Source organism: Sus scrofa, chromosome 15 (assembly GCF_000003025.6).
Source record: "Sus scrofa isolate TJ Tabasco breed Duroc chromosome 15, Sscrofa11.1, whole genome shotgun sequence".
NCBI classification, from domain to species: domain Eukaryota; kingdom Metazoa; phylum Chordata; class Mammalia; order Artiodactyla; family Suidae; genus Sus; species Sus scrofa.
In genome coordinates, this window is record NC_010457.5 from 84,678,572 (window position 1) to 84,697,720 (window position 19,149).

The 19,149-nt window shown below is 37.3% G+C and overlaps 1 protein-coding gene across 1 annotated transcript in view; it reads right to left on the minus strand.

Annotated features, from left to right (window-relative positions):
• CCDC141 (coiled-coil domain containing 141) overlaps positions 1-19,149 on the minus strand; it is a 210,572-nt gene that overhangs the window by 143,847 nt on the left and 47,576 nt on the right. The window contains 2 exon segments of the mRNA XM_021075317.1: positions 197-305; positions 3,879-4,070. Coding sequence (XP_020930976.1) covers positions 197-305; positions 3,879-4,070 — 301 coding nt within the window.

Sequence of the window (19,149 nt, forward strand, 5' to 3'; positions counted from 1 at the left end):
ATCCAAGCCACGTCTGCGACCTACACCACAGCTCAAGGCAACACTGGATCCTTAACCCACTGAGTGAGGCCAGGAATTGAACCTGCATCCTCATGGATGCTAGTCAGATTCATTTATGCTGAACTCCCCCATAAGCACTCTTGTATTAACACCCTTAAAATCTTGAACTTGTGTGAGAAAGAGACATGTTTCTTGCCTTTGGTGTGATGTTCATGAAGTTGAAGAAGTGATTTCAAGGAGTCAGTACTCTCAAACTCCTGAGTGTTCTGGAGGAAATCTTCCGCTTGGTCTATTTTAATGGCAAACTACAACAGAAATACAGGGAAAAGACATTTGAAAAAATAAAAACCACCATGCTACTTTTAGTTATTTGCAAATTTTTTGTGTGTGAAATAATGGCCGAGCGGACTGTGTATGTATTTATCAGTTTGTGCAATGATGTGTGTGTTTGTGTAAGCAAGTGCTATCTCAGGTGTTTGTATGAGGGTATGCGTTTGCCTGTAGTAAATTTTTCACACCTGGAAATATGCTGAAGTAAACCAATCTGTTTACTGTTCCAATGCCTACTGAAATTTTCAACTAAAACTATTGTGTCCTATGAAATAAACACAGCCACTGCCAACATTTTAAAGCAGTTTGTCAAAGAGTAACTAACTAGAAAGTTTGCTAAAAGAAACCAACCAAATCTGGCTAACCGGTAACATAATTATTAGTAAATTTAACTTAGGAATCCACTTAAGTTGAAATATAGTTGGCTTTTTTTCTCTATAATTATACCTAGAACTGAAAAATATGTTTCAAAATAAAAGTCTGATTCCATTTCTACTCTTGATTTTAGCCAAAGGGTCGAAAAGTGATATTTAATTCTATTTATTTTTTCTTTTTTTTTTAAGTGTTAGGGCCATACCTGCAGCATATGGAAGCTCCTGGGCAAGGGGTTGGATTGGAGCTGCAGCTACAGGCCTACACCATAGCCACAGCAATGCGGGATCTGACTCACACCTGCAATCTACATTGTAGTTTGCAGCAACAGAGGATCCTTAATCCACTGAGCAAAGCCAGAGGTCAAACCCACATCCTCACAGACACTGTGTCAGGTTCTTAACTTGCTGAGCCACAACAGGGACTCCCTAATCCCCTCTCTTATATGAAGCAAAAATACATACATTTGTACAGGAAGTGGTCCAAAAAGATACCTATGGAAAGGTTAGCTTTATGAGAAGAAATGGGACTAGAGTTAGGGGAGGGGAGGTAAATATTCAGCTTTTAAATCTAAAATTTGTAGTTTTGTTTGCATTTTTATTAATGATTTTATGTACTTTTATAGAAATAAAAATGAAATCAGATGCAGCAAGGATGAAAAGTGGAAAATTTCCCCTTTTTCTCAAGAAAAAAAAGGAGCAGCAATTTGACACCCTAAATGGTGAGGAACATGACCAGTCTCTCCTTGGGTTCCTCCACAGAAGAAGTAGGAAAGGGAGATGCTCAAACCAATGTCAGATTTCTCAGGGGAATAATCTCAGAAACACATTTTAGAAGAGGGCAAAACATACTTGGTTATGTTAGTACACTATATCCACAATAGCAGGCAAAACACTGCTTTGTTTTAGCCTAAGATTCAAAGGTAATTATTATTTGTTCATAAGAGCATTCTAATCAACATGTGCACCTTTGGATCAAGTACAGAATAAACTCACAAAGGCAAAGTATCAGTGAGAAAGACACCAAAGCCTATCACAATGGTTGTCTTCTTTTCCAAGTTTTATCCAAACTCTTATCTCTGGAGTTAGTCATATTTAATATTTTTATGTGACTGTTTGATTAACAAGATCCACTATGCTTTGCTTATTACAACAGCCATATACAATCCAGTTATGAAAGCATGGAAATATGAGAGAGAAACTGTTGAGCACATCTCCTGAAATGCAGAGAAGGCTTCCACCATCCTGTTAGAATGACGAGATGGACACCAGTCACTGTTACTTAGGGGTCACTGTTCCTAAAGAGAAGCACAGAGTTTGAGAAGAGACTTACCTATGTGATGATTACTTCTGTGAGCCTGAACCCATCTTGTACTACTATCAACTACGCCATAAGAAGTAATTTTGTATTTCTAAAGAACTCCTGAACGCACATAGTTCAATAAGGGGATCCTGTCTCCACATCATTTACATTTTTAATTCATTCTATTTCTAAAAACTGATTCTAAGGACATTCTTTGAAGAGAAACTTCAAAGAGAAAGAACAAAAGAAAACTCTGGTCGGTGATGTGATTTTCCCTGCAGAATACTACAAGAAGTTTTGGAGCCACTATATAACTTACATCTCTATTTCAACTTGTTATTTGACATTTAAAAAAACACAATAAACAATAAACAAACAATGCTTTACTCAGAAAAATCTTCCCAAAAGTTTTCTTTCCCCCACTTTTCTTTTTCCTGCAGCTTGTACAGAATAGAATAGAAGTGACAACAAGGGGACATTTTTCAAAGACCCTATTCTTTTACGTTGGAGTTTTCCTTCAGTCAAGTATGAAGTGGTCCACAAAACTGCAAGCAGGATAATATAAAAACAACTCATCTTTTTATTAGGAATCCGAGTGTTAAGTTGAATAATGGGTTGACTTCTTTATATTTCATGTAATATTTGTAAGTCATTTTTCATCATACAGAAAATCTGCTAGCATTAATGCTCCTACACAGTGAGAAACAAATATTGGGCTGAATGTTTGAAAATAACTCTGTGCTCAAATGAGCTTAATTTTAAGGGCAGTTGATACCTATACCCCACCTACTAAGAAAGAAATTAATCAAATGTATCTATAATTCAACCCCTATAAGTGTATTTCACCTGGTTTATTTCTTCTCAGGAAAGAAAATTGTGTGTAGAACTTTTTCCTGAGAAAATCTATAGAAAGATTTGAGTTGGACTTCAGTTTTCAAATTGTGAAAAACAAACCTTGAAGGTGACAATACAGTTTTTGCTCCTCCTTTTAACTTTTAAATGAGTTCATGATGCATGAGATTGTCTAGCCCAATTTTGATGTTCTATTACTAATCTTCTTTCCTTCATTATTTTGAATTTAAGTCCTGAATTTTCAGTTTGGAAATGTCATATTTTTCAAAGCTGGTGCTTTATCATAATGAAGCAGTGCTCTCACATCAAAATGAATGTATTGCCACTTGACAGAGAAGTTAAAAGTGAAATTTCCAATAACTATCTTATACTAAATATAACACCTCTTTTGATAATGTTCTTTTGAGTATCACATTTTGAAATTGGGTTCCTCAAAAAAAAAAAAAAAAAAAAGCCAAATTCAATAAAAACCATGACCTTCTTAGGCCTGGGACTTTTTCCTTCTCTTATGTTTTGATGAGCTCAAACTATGGAAACTCAGCTTAGTACTTAGGAAAGTATGCTATAAAATGCTTTGCTTACAAGTCCAGTATTCTATGGACTATTATGCAATTACCTTTTCATAAGTAGCAGAGGAAATTGTATCCTCCAACTTATAGTTAACAAGAACATACTAGACCAGCATTTCCTAGTAATCCTATAATCAGGGGTAATTGTTTGATTTAGTAATTGGAGTACTATTTTCTAAAGAGGGAAGCAGATCAAAATGACTTATGAATAAGAGTTCCCATACTTAATATTTATCAATTTTAATTAACAGTACTTAGTTTTTGTTTGAGGGCCTACATTTTAAATATTAAAAATTTTATTTTTAGACAATCAAAAATTAAAAGTATTGTGTCTATCTTGGTTTTTCTGCCATTTTTGAATGTACTGCAGTGTCTATTTGTGGAAATAAAACATTTTCAAGAGTGCTCTCCATTTGCTCTTATGTAAAGGTAAAAGTTCTTCTGAACACAAACCTCCAAAGCATTTTCAAAAAACTCAGAAGTCAGCCTGAGAAGCTCCCTTCTTCTCTCAAGCATGGAGACCAGGGCTGCCCATGCTTCACCCAGGGTTTTGGCCATGGCATCATAGACCTGGCTTTGATCCTTGTTCTCTTCAGCTGTCTTGTCTGCTTCCTGAAGGAGTTCCCAAACTTGGTCTTCCAAAGCCTAAGTCCAGAAAAGAAAAGGCAGAATGTCACTCAATGTAAGAATTTGGGATCTTATAATAAACACTTGGATCTTTGAAATCATATGTGGTCTAGGAAGCTCTAGAAGAGAATTTAAAAATACAAGTTGTAGAAATACAAGGCAGTTAGATAAAGAATCCAGGAGAGTGCAGTGGAGACTGTGGTAAACTGGGGAGCATGGGCAGGCTAAAGGCATCCACATTTAAGCACTGTTCAAACACTGTAGAGATTTATCACAAATATATGCCTCGGAGTTCCCATCATGGTGCAGTGGAAATGAATCCGACTAGGAACCATGAGGTTGCGGGTTTGATCCCTGGTCTTGCTCATTGGGTTAAGGATTTGGCATTGCCATGAGCTGTGGTGTAGGTCGCAGACGTGGCTTGGATCTGGCATTGCTGTGGCTGTGGTGTAGGTTGGCAGCAATAGCTCCGATTCGCCCCCTAGCCTGGGAACCTCCATATGCTGTGGGTATGGCTCTAAAAAGACAAAGAAAGACTCTCTCTCTCTCTCTCTCTCTCTCTCTGTATATATATATATATATATATGACTACATGCCCAGGGATACAGAATATTGTGCTGACTTCACATTTCAAAAAGAGAGAACTGAATGGAACACATCTAGAAAGGAGTAACTGTGGTAAAAATCATGAGAAATGAATCCAGTATCATTTATTATTTACTCTAAATAATTTTTGTTAATATATTTGTGAAGCTTAATGTTAATGTTAAGAGTAAGTTCTTGAAAGTGAATGGTCATGATGTAAAAAATGGAATGTTCATAACTGCATTTTATGGTTCAAAAAATGCAGAAGATGAGGGAGATTATGTGCTTACATAATTGTCCCATTTGGGGGTAGGAGGGGGATACCATAGATTCTGTTTCATTCTTGATATTGGCACCAAAATAAGGGCACAATTTTTAAATATAATGAACTAAAAATAACATGAATAAACTCTAAAAATATCAGCAGAAAAGGAAACGAAACATGTGATAATGAAAAATACAACAAAGAAAACAAAAGAAATAAGAACACATTTATTGGGACACACACACACACAGAAAGAAAATAATGATAAGAATATGATTAAATATCAGTTAACATCAAAAAATGTGTTATTTTTTCAATTAAAAGACAAATGTTATCAGATTAAGGAAAAAAATTTCAACTAATTTATGTTTGCTAGAGTTATTACTAAACTAAAAAGACATGATGTTTGAAAACAAAGAGATATGTTATAGCAGGCAAAGACAAACAGAAATAAGGGCAGACTAACAATATTAATCTCAGACAAAATAGAAATCAAAACAAAAATCATTGAGATTAAAAAATGGCACTTTATATTAATAAATAGCACAACCCACAGGGACAATAAGGCACTCATGATGTTTATATTTATGACATTGAAATATTTATAGTAGATACATCCAGTCAGATTACAATATAATAAAGGTAGAAATAGGAATTCTAGCTATGACACAGTAGGTTAAGGATCTGGTGTTACCACACCTGTGGCATAGGTTGCAGATGCAACTTGATTCTATCCCTGGCCCAGGAACTTTCATATGCCATGGCTGCAGTTAAAAAGAAAACACAACAAAATGCCAGAGAATAAAAAAAAAATGTTTTAGAATTAAATAAAACACTTTAAAGAATAATTCCTAGATCAGGAGTTCCCATTCTGGCTCAGGGAAACTAATCCAACTAGGAAACATGAGGTTGTGGGTTCAATCCCTGGCCTCGCTCAGTGGGTTAAGGATTTGGTGTTGCCATGAGCTGTGGTGTAGGTCACAGATGCTGCTCAGATCTGGCGTTGCTGTGGCTGTGGCATAAGCCAGCAGCTAAAGCTCTGATTCAACCCCTAGTCTGGGAAACTCCATATGACGTAGGTGCAGTCCTAAAAAGCAAGTAATAATAATAATAATAACAATAATAATTTCTAGATCAAATGAAGAATAAGTACTATAATTACAGACTATTTAGAAAAAAATAACATAGGCTACTATGTTTAAAACCTGAAATACACAAATAACTTTATGCTTAGATGAATTTCTTAGCATTAGAAAACTTTGTTTTTAAAGAAAGACATATTAATTAAACATTCAAGTCTAAATTATAGAAAAAGATTCATTAGATAAAACAAAATTAAAGGGATTAATTGATTAAATGCAAAATTTAGAAATTAATAAATTAGAAAAATATAAGAACTGATTTTTTTAAAGGATGATTCATTAAAAAGCCAAATGAAATGTAAAAACATCTGACAGGTGGGATCAGGATGACAGAGTGGGAAGATCCTGAGCTCGTGTCCTTCCATAGACAAACCAAAACTGCAATTATGTATAAAACAACTCTCTCTGAGAAAGACCTGAAGACCAGCAGAACAGCTCTTCCACAATTAAGGATATTAAAAAAAAAAAATCACATCAAGATGGAGTAGGAGGAACAGAGATACAATGTAGTCAGGACTCATACCCCCGATGAGATGACCCATGAATGGGAAAGGATATGACCCTGAGAATTCCTCTATGAGGACTTGAAGCCGGGGTGAGTACCACAGGGCACTTCAGCCTTTAGTTCCAGCACTGGGAGGACAAGCCTTTGAAATTGGCTTTGAAAACCAGCAGGGCTTATGTAGAGCTAGAGGGCTGTAAGAAACTAAGACTCCACTCTTAAGGGGCTTGAACACAAATTCATCACTCTGAGTCTCAGTGCAGAGGCAGTAGTCTGAAAAGCCACTGGTGCTCCACCCAGATTGCCAAGGCTTCCCATGTTTGCTCCAGCTCCAGCTGGCCTGCCAAAGCTGCCTGGCACATGCAGTCTACAGAGGAGATGCTTCTACTCAAGACCACAAGACTGGGAGAAGTAACTATTTTATGCAATTCATAGAAACAGACCCAGAAAATCCAACAATACGAGAAGACAGAGGGATTTGTTCCAGATGAAAGAATAAGATAAAACCCCAGGGGGAAAAATTTAATGAAACAGAGATAAGTAATTTACCTGAAAAATAGTCCAAAACAAGTCACAAAGTCACACACCGAATATGGGAGAAGAATGGAGGAACACAGTGAGAACTTTGACAGAGTTAGGAAATACAGAAAAGAACCAATCAGAAAGAATACAGTCAATGAGTAAAAAATACACCAAAGGGTATCAACAGCAGATTAGATAATACAGAACATATACACAGCCTGTATATGTTTGTCCTCCAGACAAATTAGTGGAAACCACTCAATCAGAACAACAAAACAACAATAATGAAAAAAGAATTCTAAGTAATGAGGATAGTTTAAGAAACTTCTGGGACATCATCAAGTGCATCCACATTCTAGGGCCACAGATGGAGAAGAGAGAGAGAGAAGAGGAAGAAAACTTATTTTAATAATGGCTGGAAACTTTCCTAACCTGGGGGAGGAAACAGAGCTTTCCTTTAAGACATGGAACAAAAAAATGATGTTTTTAATGTTTTGTTTATTCAACATAGGATTGCAAGTCCTAGCCATATTTTTGCTCAACATAGTATTCAAAGTCCTAGCCAGAGCAATCAGACAAGAAAAAGAAATAAAAGGTATCCAAATGCAAAAAGAAGTAGTAAAACTCTCACTATGTGTACATGATATAAAACTATATATAGAAAGCCCTAAATTCCACCAAAATCCTGTTAGAACTAGTAAATGAATTTAATGAAGTTGCAGGACACAAAATTAATGTACATAAATCTGTTGTATTTGTACACATGCATGAACTATAAGAAAGAGAAATTAAGAAGACAATTATATTCACAGTTGTGGCAAAGAGAATAAAATACCTAGGAATAAGTTTCAGGCAAGGAGGTGAAGAACCTGTACTCTGAAAACTCTAAGACACTGATGAAAGAAGTTGAAAATGACACAAAAAATGGAAACATACCATGCTCATGAGTCAGAAGAACTAATATTGTTAAAACATCCATACTACCCAAAGCAATCTACTAATTCAGTGTAATCTGTATCAAAATACTGATGGTATTTTTCATAGAACTAGAAAACATAATCCTAAAGTCTGTATGGGATCACAAAAGGTCCTGAATAGAAAAAAATAATTTTGTGAAAGAAGAAAGAAGCTGGGAGTAGGGGACTAAGTGGTATAAGCTATTATTATAAAATAAATAAGCTACAAGGATATATTTTAAGGCACAGGGAATATGGACAGTATTTTATAACTATAAATGGAGTATGAACATTAAAAATTGTGAATCAGTATGTTATATATCTGAAGCTTATATAATATTATAAATCAACTATGCCTCTGTAAAAAATTTTTAAAATTCCCTCTATTTTTAATCTATCTATGCCTTTTATTCAAGGAAGGTTTCTTATAGACAACATATAGTTGGGTCTTATTTTGTTTCTTTTTTGTTTTTTTAGGGCCACACCCGTGGCATATGGAGGTTCCCAGGCTAGGGGTAGAATTGTAGCCAATGGCTACACCACAGTCCCGGCAATGCAGGATCTAAACCATGTCTGCGATGTACAACACAGTTCACAGCAACCCGGATCCTTAACCCACTGAGAGAGGCCAGGGATCAAACCTGTCACCTTATGGATGCTGATCAGATTCATTTCCATTGAGCCAGAGTGAACTCCTTTTGTTCCTATTTTTTATTCACTTTAAGTCTCTGCTGAACCCAGGAGCAGGTGGGCAGGGTAAGTAAGAATATCTCAAAACTTTTCTTCTCTTAAATTGCCTTTTTATTTTTTTATTATTTTTTTCTTCTTAGGGCTACACTTGTGGCATATACAAGTTCCAGGACTGGGAATCGAAACGGAGCTGCAGCTGCTGGCCTACACCACAGCCATAGAAACACCAGATACAAGCTGTACCTGTGACCTACAGCACAGCTTGCAGTAATGCCAGATCCTTTGCCTGCTTAGTGAGGCCAGGGACTGAATCCACATCCTCATAGACACAATGTTGGGTTCTTAACCTGCTGAGCCACAATAGGAACTTCTAAGGTGCCTTTTTAAAATTTCAGCGTGTACTTGATTCTGTAAACCTTTGCCCCCTTTCCAGAGTTCTGACAATGTTGACTGACAATTTTTGCTTGCTTTTTTGGATGTTTCTATAGAGGGATGGACCATTGGAGCTAACTATTCTTCTATTTTCATTGACATCTGTCAGATATTTTTATTGAACAATATTGACTTGTAACATTAATTTTAGACGTATAACATATGATTTGATATATTTATACATTACAAAATGATCACCACTATGAATCTGGTTATCATCTGTCACCATACAAAGTGTTACAATATTATTGACTATATTCCCTAAGGCTTACATTATATCTCTGTGACATTTATTTTATAACTGGAAGTTTATACTTCTTAATCACCTCAACTTTTTTACCCATCTCCCCAACCTTCCCTTCTCTTTGGCAATCACTAGTTTGTTTTCTGTGTCTATGAGTCTGCATCTGTTTTGTTATGCTTGTTCTTTGTTTTGTTTTTTTTTTAAGGGCCACACCTGCAGCATATGGAAGTTCCCAGGCTAGGGGTTGAATTAGAGCTGCAGCTGCCAGCCTGTGCCACAGCCACAGCCACACCACATCCAAGCCACGTCTGAGACCTACACACAGCTTACAGCAGCGCCAGATCCTTAACCCACTGAGCTGGGCCAGGGATTGAACCTGCATCCTCATGGATACTAGCCGGGTTCATTACCACTGAGCTGCAACAGGAACCCCGTTTTGTTTTTTAGATCTACATATAAGTGAAATCATACAGCATTTGTCTTTGTCCATCGGACTTACTTCACTTAGCATAATACCCTCCAGCTCCACGCATATTGTTGCAAATGGCAAGAGTTCATTCATTTTTATGGTTGAATAATATGTATATACCACACCTTCTTTATCCATTCATCTATCATTGGACACTAGGTTGCTTCCAATTCTTGACTACTGAAAATAATGCTACAGTAAACTCTGGGATGCATGTTATGCTCATTTTTACAATTATATAAAATAGACCTATTTTAAAACACACACACACACACACACACAAACTGCCACTGCTGTACTAGAACAGTAAGCCTGAGTTACTCCAATTAGAATTCTGGGTGAGTTCTTTCCTTCCTTACACTTTTAAATTATATCCTAAGATACTTTCCACACATTAATTGCGTTATTCCCAGTTACTTGCTGTTTCTTCCTATAAAAGAAGTATATTCTCATGACTTCTAAAATCAGACTCATCCATGTGACTTGCTTAAACCAGTGAAATTTGAGCAGGAGCTTTGTGGGCCATTCCTGAGTGGAAGTTTTATGAACTAATGAGTGATTCCACCATTTCTCAATTCACTGAAGGGGTTGCTCCTTCAGTCTGGATCCTAAGATAAAGAAGACATGCAAAACTGAACCGTAATTACCATGAAGCCTCTATGTAGAATAAGAAATAAAATCTGTTACTGTAAGCCACTGCTGTTGGGGGTTGTTTGTTACCCTAGCATGACCAGATAGATTCACAAATGTAAAATCATTTGTTATGCATTAGTCATCTGAGGTTCTTTCATGTTTAATAAAGAAGGAAAATAAATTCATAAGGCAACAAAATAAAAAAAGTAGACCAGAGCCTGACAATTACATAGCTAACTCAAAAAAGTCTCTGGCAGAGTGGATTGGATATGCCAATGAATTCTTTAGAGACATCCACTGAACACACGCCGGATCTGTTCTCTTTGGTGTCTGGGCTAAAACACACAAATGATTGTCCAAATTGCCAGAACAGTTAGATCAAATCTCCATACTTTCTTATATATTTGAGAGCATATTATATGGGTATTTTCCTTTCAGATGACAAGCTTTAGAGCATCTTGAGGGCTGGCTAATTTTGTATTCCTTATGTTTTTTCTCACTATGTACTCTCTGATATTAAAATGGAATAACTTGGCCTCAGTTTCTACTTATGATGGGTGTTGGCTCAAGAATTATATTAGTGGTTTTTGGAGTTCCCGTCATGGCTCAGTGATTAGCGAATCCAACTAGGAACCATGAGGTTGTGGGTTCAATCCCTGGCCTTGCTCAGTGGGTTAAGGATCCAGTGTTGCCATGAGCTGTGGTGTAGGTCGCAGATGTGGCTCAGATCCCGCATTGCTGTGGCTGTGGCGTAGGCCAGCGGCTACAGCTCCCATTGGACCCCTAGCCTGGGAACTTCCATATGCCACGGGTGCAGCCCTAAAAAGATGAAATAAAAAATAAAAGAATTATATTAGTAGTTTTAAATTCTAAGATATCTCAATCATATGACAGAGACTACTAAGAAGTCAAAGTAGAAAACCTTGATAATTCTGTGGCAGAGATGCAGAAGAGAATAAGAAACAACAGGCAATGAATTCATTCTAGTCCAAAACACATAAACACTTGCAATCTTTCAGTGATATTACTTGGGTTTGACAATAAGGTGATAAGATAAATCTGAATGTTGGTTATATCTATATATAATACGGTTGTCTTTGGAAGTATTTCTAGCCTTATTAAAGACATATAAAATAGCTGTGCTTATTACTCTTCTTTTCCCACTGAAGCAACACTTTATAAAATCTGTGATGCAGAAGTTTTAGGAATAAGCAGCTTAAAGGACTATAATTTTGGTTTCCAGTATTTCCTTGGGACTTTCTCATGATCTCCAGTGTGAACAGCAAAATGTTCTATTCACTGTAATCCCAAGGCCAGAACATTCCTGTAGAACCCTCTGAGTTTAATTTGGTACAAACTGCACTTGGGATGTTCTCCAAGAAAGCAAGAAGACATCTGATTTGAGGGTTAGCAGGAAACTATCTGGTCCAAATTCACTTGGATTTAGATCAATACTGGAGTGCTAGGATCAGAAGTCATATACAGTTCAATGTTCACCTATCAAACACCTGAAATAGTGGAGGACAGAGGGACTCAGAGACAACTAGGCAGGATTCATACAACAGGGATATTTCTCAACCAATCCAAAATCTGAACATAATAATCCATTGAAGAACATTCCTGGGAGATTTCTGGAATAGAGGATGATCTGTACCCAAAGCCAAATTCCACTATCCAGGTGTTTGATGTATAGCACTTGGGTCTCTCTGATCTTTCTCCAGCCTTGGTAAGGTATTAGGAAGGCCACAGAGTTCTTTTAATGTTCTCTAACTTTCTATCATTTTCCATGTACTTTGTCACCAGGCTTGGCCAGGCCTTCCCTTCTGAATCTGGTGCTCACTCATATCTTGCCAGTACTGAGGAAATGCTATTCTATTTTAATCTCTGTTGTTGAGCCCTCAAGGAGAATTTACCTCTTTCTTCCCTCTTCCCCTCAAGGAATAGGATCTATCAGTTGAATAATCTGAAACACAAACCAAGTAATGTACTAACGGAGAGGGCTACAGGGCACACTACCTGTTCATGTTCATGATAATGATTTCAGTTCATGAAGATGACACAAGAGACCTAAATTCAATCTCATTCCTATTTACAGCTCCAGCACCGATCCTGCTGAGGCATTTCTAATTGTCACAGTGTGTTTGTATGATTTGTGGAGGAGGGGTTTGACGAAGGAGTGTCCCACCAAATACTAACCCTACAGAGAAATAATGAATGCCCCACACAGAGCAGGGGCTCAATAAATGTTTGTGGCAGAATGTGTGGGAAAGCTCTAAGAGGTTTCATTCAACTTCCTCAAAAATCATTTTGTTTTATTTCACAGCTTTTAGAGAAGAGTTAAGAGGCCAGTTGTTTCCACCTGACATCAACTATAGAAAGGGTCTCTAATAAAACTGCAATATAGCACCCGTTGTAGAGCAACAGGACTCCTTTCGTTTTTGAGCAAAGCCTTTCACAGTTTTCAGAAAGAGTTTTCTTAGATGGGACCAAAGATTCCCCAGAGTGCCACAGCTCCCAGATCTTCTGTGGTAGAAAACATGTGACAACACCTCACAAGTCTTTTCTTCCTCTGACTTCTTATCTAGACCTGAAGAGTTCTTTTAAAAATTTATAGGATTCATGTACCATGGAAATTAAAACCAGGGATATAATTCTGAAGTCCTGCAGTGAGCCTGTTGCTGCTCCCAACACCACCTCCATCCCATTTCTTCAAATGGCCTGTCTCAGTTGCTGTTGGCTATAGATGGACTTCGTACCTAATTGGAGAGAGGCAGCTCGTCCAGGCTAAAGACTATCAAAACCATGAGGTGAAAAGATAAATTAGTATCTGAAGGCATACCTAAAAGGGGAGAAATCTCATTTTGGCATGTCATTTATTAATGCAGTAATAATATTATAATATAAATAATGATATTTGTATAATGTTTTACAGCTTAAAAGTTTATATATATTATCCCCACAGTATTTAAAACATTCTCAATCAAAAGGGATTTGTAGAAAGTACTTCACTTTAACGGAAAGGTGCTTTTATCTCCCATTAAAGCTAAAAACCAAACAATCACTCATTCAAATACAATATAATAATACTCTCAGTGACTCTTATGGTTCAAAGAGGATAATATCTAAAGGAACCTGAAGTTATTCAAGGATATATTCACTCATCCACGCTCTCACCTATTCAGCCAGGATTTTTCAAGCATCTCTTAATTGAATGGTACAAATTGTGTTAACAATATGAAAAACTGGGGAGGGAAACATCTAGTTTCGATTGTATTGTTTTCCTTTCTTTGATGCTTCAGCTTTTTCTTAATCCCCATCCACTTCTCTCTTAATTCACTCTGAACATTTTCTGTTCCCACCATCCTACTGAAAAATTCTTGTATGGGTCCACGATGACCTCACATTTGTCAATGCCAAAAATCTTCACTTAATCACTTTTTTGTGATTAATATGTTTATGTGCTCCTAGTTTCTTTCTTTTTCTTTTTTTTTTTTTTCTGTTGGCTACCAGTATACTCTGTGTTTTAGATCTCTTTTATAGGTTCATTTTCTCTGCCTATTTTAAATGTCCAGGTGTCTGTTGGGGGAGGTCACTGAGGGGACATGACCTGTGAGCTGGACCCAGGAACTGGAGGCTCCTTACCATCAGCCCTATTTTTGCTATGTTCCTTCCCTGCTCCCAAAAGTTGCCCCCACAGACACGGCCTTGCAATAGTGAGGTGGTATGGTAGGCATGACTGAACACAGTTAAGGAATCTATGTTTATATAGATTTGAAAGTTTGGCAGACAGGGCAGAGATCTTGTCTTGGAGCTGCCTAAGACAAGCCTCCTAAATAAGTCCTTTGCTTATTAAATCTACCACCTACCAATCTGGAGTGGTCTGCCTCTTTCTTCTGTCTCTCCCTGCCCTCTGCCTGTGGGGGCCAGTATCAGATTATACCCAGGAAGCTCCCTAGGTTATGAAGCAATAATGCGCCAAAAGACCATGGTCTTTGTTCGTTTCTTCTCAGTCAAGGTGTCAGAGGTGGGACTAGGAAGATTCTAACAAAGTCATTTGTGTGACTTTTTCAAACTATACTCAACTTCTTCATGAAATTTTGGTGTGGTCCCAAGAGCAGAGGGCAAGTGACCTCAAAGTTTGCATGGACTATCTCAGTGAGCCGCCTGTACTGATTAGATTATATCTACATATAATTCATGGGGGAAGGGAGGTAAAGAAAGAAAAAAATTATTTATGTTCAAAACCTTTTTCCAAGTGAATGCACAAAGAGAGCTCCAGATTTTTTTAATTGTATTGAAAAATTTCACCCAAACTTCCAATAGTTACCTCAAACTCAAGACATCTAAAGATGATCATGTCATCTTTTACACTAAATCTCTAACTCGCCTGGCTTTCAGGAGCAGAAACGTGGAAGACAACTTTTACTTCTCTCTCCACCATATTTCCTTCAGTTTCAAGATCTAATCAGTCAACATCCCAAATACCATTCAAACCTTCTCCTCCTTCTATTTCCACCCCCTTACCATGGTTTAGTCTTCTATAACTTCTCACCTGGATTCCTACAATGGCTTCTCAATGTTTTCTCCTGCCTCTGTCCTTACCCTGATGGTAAAGATCCATCCATCTTCTGCCCCGATGTCATATAGATCTTTCTAAATATGACCATGTCATTCAGCAACTCATAAATTTTTTAATGGCTTTCAAACGATTTTAACATAAAAAGTTAAAAGTGCAAGCATAGCAAGTAAGACCCTCAGTGCTGGATTCTCTTTCTAATGTTACTTCTCACTGCTCACTCTCTCACAATGCTCTCCAGTCTTCTGAAATTCTTGTGGTTCCCTAACTTTGTCACAGCCTAACCCTGAAGTCTCAGCCTGAATGCAGTCCCTTCTTGCCTCCCTCTCACTACCATCCTTCAACACATTGTACAGGGGCTGACCCTTTCAGCAAACCTTTCCTCATCCTCATCCTCCATGGATCTGAGGTATTTAACCCTTTAAAGTGCTTTCCAGAATTCCCATTTTGGCTCAGCAGTAATGAACCCGACTAGTATCCAGGAGGAAATGGGTTTGATCTGGGGCCCCATTCAGTGGGTTAAGGATCTGGAGTTGCCATGACTTCTAGTGTAGGTCACAGACATGGCTCAGATCTGATGTTGCTGTGTCTGGCATAGGCCAGCAGCTGCAGCTTCAATCGATCCCTAGACTGGAAACTTCCATATGCTGCAGGTGTGGCCCTAAAAAGAATAAATAAATAAATAAATAAATAAATAAATAAATAAATAAAGTGCTTTCTACTATTATAGCAATGATTACAGAGAATTATTTTTTATTTTTCTGATTATCAATGTCATTTCATATTAAAATGGGGAAAATACCCTTAAAACCATAAAAAAATACAATTACCTATAATCTCACTGCCCGGAGATAACCACCATTAATATTCTCATGGTTTTACACACACACACACACACACACACACACACACTTAAACTCATATTGTATAGATCAGAGATCAGAAAACAATGGCCCACAGCCCAAATCCAGCCTGTCACCTGTTTTTATATGGTCTGCAAACTAAGAATGGGTTTTACATTTTAAGAGATTGAAAACAAAATTTTTAAAAATACCACTTCCTAAGATATGAAAATTATACAAAATTCAAATTTCACTGTCCATAAGTAAATTTTATTGATATACAGCAATGCCCAGTTTTTAACACATTGTCTGTAGCTGCTTTCATACTATAATATCAGGGGTGTAATTGTTTCAACTCTCAGTCATATGACCTACAAAGCCTAAAATCTTAACTATCTGACCTTTTATCAAAAAACATTTGCTGATCTCTGATAGAGCCATGTGTTGTTTTTCTGCTTAACATTATGAGTTCTTTCTTTTTCAAAATTTTACAGAACTATTATTTTTAACTATTATAAGTAATATTGGGCTAACTAAATTCCAACAATCCTCGTTTCATTTGACTTCTTGATACTTTCATATAAAGCTTTGTGGATCTCTCTTATTTCCAAAAAATAAATTCCTAAGAGTTGGAATGACTGGGTCAAGGTTTATTCCACATTTTCAAGGCTCTTAATGCAATTGCTAAGTTGTTCTCCAGAAAGTTTGTGTCAACTGACTACCACTATCACAATAAATTAAAATGGTCTTTTTGTGTATCTGACTTTCCACTAACCCTTAAGGACAGGGACTTTTAAAATTCCCAGTATGTGAGTTCCCATCATGGCTCAGAGGTTAATGAATCCGACTAGGAACCCTGAGGTTGTGGGTTTGATCCCTGGCCTTCCTCAGTGGGTTAAGGATCCGGCATTGCCATGAGCTGTGGTGTAGGATGCAGATGCAGCTCGGATCCCGTGTTGCTGTGGCTGTGGCACAGGCCAGCGGCTACAGCTCTGATTGGACCCCTAGCCTGAGAGCCTCCATATGCCACGGGAGCGGCCCAGAAATGGTAAAAAGACAAAAAATAATAAAATAAAATAAAATAAAATAAAATAAAATAAAATAAAATAAAAGTAAAATCCCCAGTATGAAACAGAGCGTAAGGCTCACAAGATGCACACAACAGATGTATGAAGAATGAGTAGCCAGGGCCATTTCCAGTACAGCAGAGCTGTGTTTCTCAATCTCAAGAACTCAGGAACTCGGAGAACAAGTTTGTGGACCCTCAGTTCAAGAAACTACTAAAAAACTCAAACTGCCACTCCAGTGACACCAAATGTAAAACATAAGCATGAGTGTAAGCTTTGAAATTTAGCAGCTTATATTAAATATTTTAAGATGATCATTAAAATTTTGAAATTATTTTAGTTGCTCATGGATCTTTGAAAATGTTCCTCTGAACTCCCAGAGACCTGAGAAGCACAGTTTGGAGACAATGCAACAGAGGAAGGAGGGTAATGAGTGGGGTCCAGGGCATGGGGCGTCTTTGTGCAATGCAAAGCTACAGCGAGAGCAAGATGCACTATAGATGCTCTATACTGACGAGCTGTGTGATCAATACATTCTGACTAACATGAAACCACTTCTGCCTATCCAGTCTTATAGTTGCACCAATGGGGAAGGTGAGAAGAGGGGAGAAGCCTCAGGTGAAAAAAAAATCACAGGGTTGAACCAAAAAGATAAGATCAGGGGAGTATGTTAAAAGAGATGTGTAATGTGTTGGACAGCAAAACACCTGGAAATCCGAAAAGCTCAAGAACTGAGGCAGAAATGGTGAGATTAGCAGAGCCAGGAAGTCAGGTGTCATTTCAGAGTTTGATGCAGGAAGGCTGAAGGTTGAGGACAGGGTGATGGATGATGCGATGCGTCACTTCAGAGTCTGATGCAGGAAGAATCACAAATGCATCAAAATGATACATCTCACAAAGTACTTGGTATTCTTCTTGTGGAATAACAATAGCTATTAAGTACATGCTCCCAGGAAATATAAGTGAACAGTTAAGCAATTACTCAGATGATTTGAATGAAGCATTTAGTTAATCTGGGAAATGAGACAAAGATCTTTTTTGCTCAGTGCTTGTTTCTGGATTGATTATTTCAACTATTTAACATTCCTGATGAAATTAAAAATTTTACTGCTCACAAGATGAAACAAAGTTTGCTCATGAAGAAAATTTTGAGTAAGATCCTGTCTTCCATGTATAAATAACGCTTTTCTAACCAAGAACAAAAAAACCCCATGTACATTGAAGTGTTTTTCTACTGGTGGAGATGAATTTGCCTCCAGTGGGCACATTACAAAGTAATAATGTTTCCTTCAGGATGTAAGGTATGAGATATAACAGTGATTACGACACAGAAGCTGAGGTCCACATTCTATTCCACTAAGTAGCACTGAACATTTTATAAGTTACTTTTTCTCATTAAGTCTTAGACCATTATAAAATGGGGACAATAATACCTATCTTACAAGGTTTTATGAAGACTAAATGAAGTAATCATGCTAGCTCTTAGCACAGTGCCTGGTATATAGTAAGCATTCAATAAAGGTTAGCTGTATTTTAAATATGTTTATAGATACCTTCTTACTAGTATTATTATTGGGCATTTATAAAACCACGGAGTGGAGAACATATTGAGGTCCTTATAGGGATAAATAAAATGACTTCAAATCCCTAGTAGAAAACAAAAAGCCACTGTCCTGATTTGAAGTGGGTACATGGCATGCCTATCACTACAGCCTGCAGTAATAATCTCAGAACCGATAAAAGTTCAAAACATAAGATATTTAAATCTGAGTCAAAATAACAGTGATCCACTTTAAAGGAACATGAATGTTAGAATATATTTTAGAAAATTACTCTTTCAGAAAAATTCTCAATTGCTCCTTTTGTCCTTAAATTTTGCATTATTTCCTATGGTGAAATTTATTTATTTATTTATTTATTGTCTTTTTTTTTTTTTTAGGGCCACATGCATGGCACAAGGAGGGTCCCAGGCTAGGGGTCCAATCGGAGCTGTAGCTGCCAGCCACAGCCAGAGTAACATGGGGTCAGACTGCATCTGTGACCTACACTACAACTCATGGCAATGCCAGATCCTTAACACACTGAGCAAGGCCAAGGATTGAACCCATGTCCTCATGGATACCAGTCCCATTTGTTAACCACTGAGCCATGATGGGAACTCTGAAATAATTT